This window comes from Vigna umbellata, chromosome 1 (genome assembly GCF_029865625.1).
Source record: "Vigna umbellata cultivar VRB3 chromosome 1, Vumbellata_1.0, whole genome shotgun sequence".
In the NCBI taxonomy this organism is placed as follows: domain Eukaryota; kingdom Viridiplantae; phylum Streptophyta; class Magnoliopsida; order Fabales; family Fabaceae; genus Vigna; species Vigna umbellata.
Window position 1 is genome coordinate 51,372,332 of NC_142165.1, and position 8,468 is coordinate 51,380,799.

The window sequence follows — 8,468 nt, forward strand, 5'->3', positions numbered from 1 at the left end:
ATAAACGTCTTTAAGGTAATTAAATAGTTGACCCATTATTTCGATTATTTTATAATCAAGTTGAGTTAATTAATCATGTGGTCTTACCTTCACTACTTCACTACTTGTGATGTTAGTTTTTCATTTACAAATAATGTTATGGGAAATGGACAATTATTACATGCATTTTGTGTTCATGATTTTATATGAAATACCAAATAATTAGAAAGTTGCATAAACTTAGAATAAAGAATGAAAAATTGCATATATAATTTATATTTTTGTGTCAATAAGTTATATTTTTTAAATAGAATTGTTTCTTTTAACACAATTAATGAAAAAGTTAAAAACTAAAATAATTATGATCGGTTAATCATCCGTTATAAGTAGCACTGTTTCATTAGAGAGAAAAAAATGTAAATATTTCATCTTCCATGATAGATTTTCATAATGAGTAGCTATAGGTTAAATATTTCTAAATCAAATGTTTGCAAACATCTTCAACACAATGTAACTAATTTACCTTTTTTTTTCTGTGGTCCTTAGACTAGTCAAGTAGTTGAACTTTAACCTCTTTTTCCTTTTTCTTTTTTCTTTAAATTTGGATGAATTAATTAAACTTTACACTTTTGCTTTATAAAATGAAGGAGAAGCAGGATTATAGGTTCCCCTTCTTCCTATGCGGTCAAAATCAAAATAGATTTCGGTGTACGCACGAATGAGACATGGAAGTTTCTTCACCATCAGTTCTCTTTCTGCATCTCTCTAAGATGCTTATTCCAATTTCCATTATTATCTTTTATCTAATTAGGAGCTATTAATACTTCAGAAATTTAATTCAGTCTAAAATTGATATGGAATAGTAATAAAAAAGTTAAATATCATAAAATATATATATAAAGCCATTATCTTAAATTGAGTTAGAATAATATCAATTATTTATATGATGAGATTTATGTCTTAATAATTTTATAAATTCCCCACATCATTGATGTTATAACCGATAATGAATTTTAATGAAGATTGTGGAGGCAACCTACTCAGATTTTTGTTTTTCCATTTTTGGGTACTCCAACCAGAAACTGATTCCCAACTCACACGGGTATTGTGTGAGTTGAATGAAGAAAATTTAGTAGCATGACATTACCCTCCTTAATATTCACATGGCTGACTTAAGCATGGATTTTATATGCAGTTTGAGCAAAGTGATAAAGATAAAGATGGAACCAGACCAGATATGAATATTATTTATTAGTAGCTTCACTTATACTTATATTATTCATCATATATTTATTTAAAAGATATTCACTAATATTTTAAAATTCATTTATTATTTATCATGTTATTAGTCAGATATTTATTTAAGAAATATTTATTAATATTTTAAAAATTCAAAAATATCTATAAATATTCACTAATATTTAACAAATATATATTTTATAACTTTTTAAAATAAAATTATAAAAAAAATTAAAAATATAATATAAATTAAAATTTAATGTTAATTAAATTTAATCTAATAAAATACGAATTAATTTTAATTTTAATTAAATTTAAATTAATAAAATATAAATCAAATTTTATTTTTATTTTTATATATAATAATTATCCGTAAATAAAAATAATAAAATATCTAGATATTAAAATATTTATTTTTGTTTATTATTTATATATAATTATAAATATTCAGAAATATCAATTATTCATATGTTATTATGAATATTTTTATTATTTTAAATAAAGAGAACAGTGAGTGAGAGAGTGAAAAGGGTAGGTGCAGTCCAGAATGTAGACAAAGCATAGAGGGCACATGGTGTGTGTACCGAATAACATTCATTATTTTGAGTTTTCACGTCCCACCCACTCCACAAATCACGCACTCCTTCTGCCCTAATCATCTTCCAACTTTCAACTTTTTCATCTGCCCCACCCTTTACTATGCCATCCTTAACTTCCAACTATCACTCAGATTGCTATTTTCTTTCGCAGGGTTATAGGGTCTCATTATCATTACTTTCCTCCCAAAACCCTAATATATCATACTTTCTTTTCGGACATCTTCCTATCTATAGGCCATGTTTATGGTGCTATTCGCACAATCAGTGTCACAGCTCTTTTAGATTACTCCACTCACAAATTTTTTGTACATTGTACATCCACAAACTTAAGGGGTTATTGAACAAGATTTATCTTCTAACAAGTAGGAATACATAATAAAATTATAATTATAAAGGCATACTTATGTTTTAAGTCATGATCAATTTGAAAACTTTTAATTAATTTATTAATAAACTTTGATAGTTTATTTTCAATAAATTTATATTTTTCAATTTGAATGTTTGATGTTAAATTTTGTTGTTAACCGAATAATGTAGCTGCTAAGTAATTAAGGTGATTCTTATGTACTCTATTAAGAATTTGCAAATTTGATAAAGAGATAATTCTAGCTGATGGGAAGAGATGCAATGTACATAGCATCATATTAATAACAACATTATAATCTTTTAAGAGCCTAAGTAATAAAGGAATTACTGTTTTAAAAGTTTTGATGATTTCTACAAGTAAAGTATCAAGTGTTAAAATTACAAGAAAATCTTTATTAAAACTTTTTTTGTGTTAAAGTTTTTGTAATTAAGTAGTTTTATGTAAAGGGTGTTATTTATCCTTTATTATATGTATTATGTGTTTAAAAGTTTTCCAAAAACTCATTTTGTCTTGAAATAATTGATTACCAACTAATGATAATTGATTATCCATAACTTACCATAATTAATTATGACGAACAATTATGAGAGTTTTTAAGCATGTTTTTTACCATTGTGCATACATTAAATGCATAATTGATAACTTTATTTAGATAATCGATTATCACGCGTTAAATAGCTGACAATAAATTTTTGGAGGTATCCTTGGGTGAGATATCAATATATTAGATTGAGACTCTCGTTCTAAAATACGAAATACGTGAATTTCGAAAATCTTATCTATTTTGTTGTATGCTATGATAAGTGTGTTCTAGGTTTTGTGTAACTCTTGTGCTTGTGGCTTTGAGAACTTGGTGTGGGCATAGAGTGAGAACTTTCACGGTAGTTGTGATTAAGTGTTGTTGTTATTGCTAAGTCAAAGCCTATCATCCTTTGTGAAGATTCAAAGGAGGTGGTCACCTTTCGTGAAACATTCGAAAAAAGTGTTCATCCCTTGTGACTTTCAGGGGAAGTGAGTTTCATCTCTTGGGGTAACAAGAGAAGTGTTCTAACCTTAAACTTGTTTATTTTCTTTGTGATTGTAACAATTTGTTGGTTTGTGATAGTGGATCGTTCATTCTCATTTGAGATTAACAACTGGACGTAAGATCCTTGTGATCTAAACCAGTATAAAATCATTTATGCAATTTTCTCTCTTCCTTACTCTCTTATTTGTTTTAAATTATCGCTAAGGAATTTAAATTACAAGAGAAAATATTTAAAGACACGATTTGCGATAAGAAAACAATTCACCCCCTCTTGGTTTGTTATTCACGCTAACCATTATGTTGCACCACTCTAACAATTACATTTCATAGTTTTCTAGTTTTTCAAAATGTAATAGGACTATAATGCTACTATTTTATATTAAATACATTCATCTTAAAACAAAATAAAGTTAAAGCCTAATTATATGAGAATCTACTTTCTCTCTCCTATTCCCAAAGAATTTGCTACTAATTTCTTCTATTTGAATATACAGTATCCTCAGCTCACACAAAAAATATAGTGATCATTACAAAAGAAAAGAAAAACATAACACAAACCAAAACAAAGTAAACTAATATTATTAAGACGAAACAAATTACAATTTTATATTTTTATAATTGATCACTTAACCAAGGTCTCTTGTTGAGCCCACGCGTAATGGTAGCTAGTACCACTCAATAACATCTATGACATTAACTTATGTTTGAGACTATGTAAAATTCATTCTTAGCGTAGTGGTAGCTAGTACCACTCAAACACTAAAAGCAGTATTCCGACATTTCCAACAAGGGTTTCTCTTTGTGCCTCATATTCCTTTATGGAAAATCTGGCATGGCCAAACACGCGTGCACGATGTTCAACGAAATGCCCCAACAAAAATGCGACTGCATCGTTCTCTTTGTCAATGCCCTCTTGGCCGCATACCTCTAATCTAGGAAGTTCGACGTCGTGGATGAGCTTTTTAGGACCCTCCCCACTTAGCTCTCAATTAAGCCTGATTTGGTGGCGTACAACACTTTCATTAAGGCGTTTTGTGAAAAGGGTTCCTTTGATTCAACATTTTCATTGCTTACGGAGATGGGTGTGAACCCTGATTCCATCATGTTTAACACTTTGCTTCATGGGTTATACTCAAAGGGTAGTTTTGAGGATGGTGAGAAAGTGTGGGGGCAAATCGGTGCAAAGAATGTTGCTCTTGATGTGAGGGGTTATTGTTCCAAGTTGGTGGGGTTGGCTAAGGAGAAGAAAGTGGGTGAAGTTGTTGAGCTTTTAGGGAAATGGAGAAGGTGGGTGTGAAGCCTGACCTCTTTTGCATAAATGTTGTCATCAAAGGTTCTGTGAATGAGGAGAATTTGGATGTGGCTAAGAAGTGGTTTGGTGATTTGAAGATCACAATTGAGATGTGCAAGGAGATTTTCAATAATCGGTGCACTGTTGACACGTCATTGGTGCAACTTGTGGTGGATAAGCTGGTGAATGAGGGCATGATTTCAAAGGCGAAGTTAGATTGTGGCAAAAGTCTTGTACAAAAAACTTTTAAGTTGGAAAAATCTTAAATTGTTAGTTTCGCATGACCCTATGAACGGTTCTACAAAAAACATTTATTGTATGTTTAATATTAAAATAAGCGAGTCTCATCATTTAAAACATACTATCACTTCTAATACACTATTTTTTAGGTTCATACAAATTGTTGATAAGAGTAAAAAATATAAGTAGTTATAATTTTATTATAATTTTAAAAGTATTTATTATATTTTTATAAAAATTGATAGGGAAGGCATTTTAGTGATTTGAGAAAATTTAGTAAATATTAGACTACTCGTCAGAGAGAATGAATAAATTAAATTATCAAGTTACTTAATAAATTAAAGATTTATGTAAGTAAACATAAAAATGTGTAAAACAAATCTTTAAATGAAGTAAAAGTATAGATAGAAAAGAATATTTAAAATAAATTTTGTAAATTACCTAATAAATAAATAGTGTTTTAATAATTTAAAAGAGAAATGAGTATGGAAGAAAGTCATACATAAATACATATTTTTGTTTTTGTACCTTGTTTAAAATAGTTAATATTATTTATACTAATATGTTATTTATGTATATTATCATGCCAATGTCAATATGTTTTTTTATTAAAGTAAAAAGAAGTTCATATAATACCTAGAAATAGAGTTTAAATGAAATTTGATATTTACTATGAATATGAATTGAATAGATGTGGCCGATAAAGTTGTTACATTTTCATTTTATAAAATGATTTATAAGTGTTCCTTTTGAAATAAAAACTAACAATCTTACCATATATGGTGAGTTATTTATTCCACTTAGTATTTGCATTTGTGGATTCAATGATGCAACTCTAATCAAGGATGGGTTTACTTAGAAGTAACGAAATATGATACAAAATGTTGAGCTCAACCCTAACAAGAAAGCCAGGATTTTTGGCTGAAAAGATTAATAATGATGCAAATCCTCTGTCCGGCTGAGATTAATATAATATGGGCCCATTTAAATCACCTAAAGTTCCCCGGTGTGGGACCACAACCATCACAGAAAGCCTTCTCCAATTTGCACTAGATGAGTGGAAAAGTAAAGAGGGTAGAAGGATAGGTTGAAGACCCTCTCTATATAATCAAACTTCCACAACTAAAACTACTCATCATCACTATACACTGTCCACACCATCTTTCTCTCTTTCACACTCACCAATGGCTCCCATCCCAAAACTCATTCCTTTCCTCTTCTTAACAACCCTTTCCTTCTCCCTCCAACTCAATGCCAGAGAAAGCCAGTTCTTCAGCAAAGTCACCCCTCTCAACAACAACCTCAAAGAGACAGAGCTTACCGACAATGAAGGCTCACTTAACAAACCAGAACAACAACAGCCAGTGTTCATTCCAGAAACAGAAAACAGCTATGGCCTGTATGGTCATGAGACTGGTCTGCACCCTCCCACCACTACAACAACTAATGCTGCCCCCAACACCACTCCCACCACCTTCAAGCCATACAAAACTACCACAACTGAGGAGGACAACGCCAACAAGTTCCACAGCTTCAAGAAAGATGCCTATAACACCAACCAAAATGAACTGAGTGAAACAAGACTCACCGGCACTTCTTTCAACAACTACTTCTACAGCGGCAAGGATGCTTTTGAAAAGCAGAATGAATTCAGTGACACAAAGTTTGCAGAAGGAGGATACAGCTCCACGGAAAATCAGAACAACAATAACTACTTCTACAACAGCAATGATGGTTTTGGTAAGCAGAGTGAATTGAGTGACTCAAAGTACGCTGAAGCAGGATTCAACTCCAAGGAAAATCAGAACAACAACAACTACTTCGACAACAGCAAGGATGCCTTTGGTAAGCAAAATGAATTCAGTGACACAAAGTATGCAGAAGGAGGGTACAAGTCCATGGAAAATCAAAACAGCAACGACAATGCTGCCAACGAGAGATATTACAACAGCAACAACAACAACCACAATGCTGCCAACGAGAGATACTACTACAATAATAACAACAACGAGGCTGCCAACAACAGGTACTACAAAACTAAAGCTGTTAACAACAATTACAATGGGGAGAGGCAGGGTTTAAGTGATACGAGGTTCGTGGAGGGTGGAAAATACTATTATGACCTTAACTCTGAGAAGTACAACAACCCAACACAATATGGCGGTTCATCCAGGGGAGTGAACTCCGAGCAATGGTACAACAACCGGGGTTACTTTGGCAACAACAATGTGAACTCCTACGAGAATAAGAACTCCATGGAAGGTTATCAGAACCAGGAGCAGTTTGAAGATGAGCAGGAGGAGTTCGAGCCTTGAGCTTCAGTCATCAGTGTCACAGTGAAGAGTTAATTTTGCTTTTGATTTGGAGTATTCACAGTCGGTGTGGATGATCGATGTTTTACTGTGCTTTACATTATAAATTACAAAAAGTGTTAAAGGGTAATAATTTATTTAGGGGTTTTACTTGGTGGTAATCTTATTAAATCTTGCTTTTGGAATTGCACAGTCTATGTAATGATTCGGAAATATGGCATGTAGTATCAAAGCATGTGTAACTTTTGCTATGAACATGTTGTGGTTTCTCGCTTTTCTCACTAAAAAAGGAACAATCTTCTGTGTTGTTTTTCTCTTTAAACGAGTGCAATGCAACACAAGGATTAAGCAGAAGGAGAAAGAGAATATAGACCAATAAAAGGAAACATAATTTACTAATTTTAAACCTTCTTTGGTGGTCCAACTGGCCTTACCTACCAACATAGATGATCACAGATACCATTTTCAAACAGTGACAGGGGCACCACACTGTTGAAGTTGAGTGATAAACATCATTTTGTTATACCTTTCCTTTTTCACCACAATGGACAAAACGAAGTCAATGATTAGCAACGAATAACATATCAGTTCATACTTCTAAATCACTCCCTTTAGATGCTGATATGCTAATCTGATAAGACCATGTCTGCTAAATAATATACACTAACTCATCAAAAAAATATTTGGTATATATGACAATCTTTAGAGTATCAGTCAATCCTTTTATCAAGGTTGTTTTCCATTTAAATTGAAAAAACTTCAGCTTAATTGGAGTAATATCTCTTTAGGTATTTAGCCATAACCTATTCAAGCTGCCTAGAATCAGCACCAGTCGGTTCCATGCCAATGATGCAAAACAAGGTTAGGAGCTTCCTCATTGGAAATTATCCACCAATCACTGTTTCTTGGTGGATTAGTTATGCACGGTAGCTGTAGCCAATGGCATCTGTGTGATTGGTAGAAAACTCCCATTTTGCCACAATTTTTCTATTAGTAGAAAACTCTTCAAACTTACATAAGGTGAACTATAACTACAGTCATTGATTCACTTCAACGGTGACTTCTGAGAGGCAGAAAACAGTAGAGAGGAATAGGTTACCCTTTACTACACAGTCTTTGGACATAAATAAACTGAAGTCAATTTGTAGTTTAAGGTGTAGAAAGGTGGAATTGTTGTGAATTTGGGTTTGTGGAGATGCAACTATCAATATTAATTTTTATTGGTTGGGTGTGGAGAGGCATAATAATAATAAATGGAGTAATTTTTCAACCCAATCGATTACGCTTTCTTTCCTCCGTGATTGGGGGTGTGGGAAAAAATAAAGTGGTTGCTTGTGCTAGTTTGCACTTTATTTACTCCAAAGGTTGTTATGGTTTGAATATTTAAAACTTGGCAAGAGAAAGAGCACTTCAC

The 8,468-nt window shown here is 32.0% G+C and overlaps 1 protein-coding gene and 1 pseudogene across 1 annotated transcript; both read left to right on the plus strand.

Annotated features, from left to right (window-relative positions):
- Positions 1 to 3,869: 3,869 nt before the first annotated feature.
- LOC148205690 (pentatricopeptide repeat-containing protein At2g18520, mitochondrial-like) lies at positions 3,870 to 4,768 on the plus strand (annotated as a pseudogene).
- A 1,092-nt stretch (positions 4,769 to 5,860) lies between these two features.
- Positions 5,861 to 7,361, plus strand: LOC124820463 (uncharacterized). The gene has a single exon (XM_047292161.2). The coding sequence runs from the start codon at positions 5,927 to 5,929 to the stop codon at positions 7,055 to 7,057; it is 1,131 nt and encodes a 376-aa protein (XP_047148117.2). The 5' UTR covers positions 5,861 to 5,926; the 3' UTR covers positions 7,058 to 7,361.
- Positions 7,362 to 8,468: the final 1,107 nt, after the last annotated feature.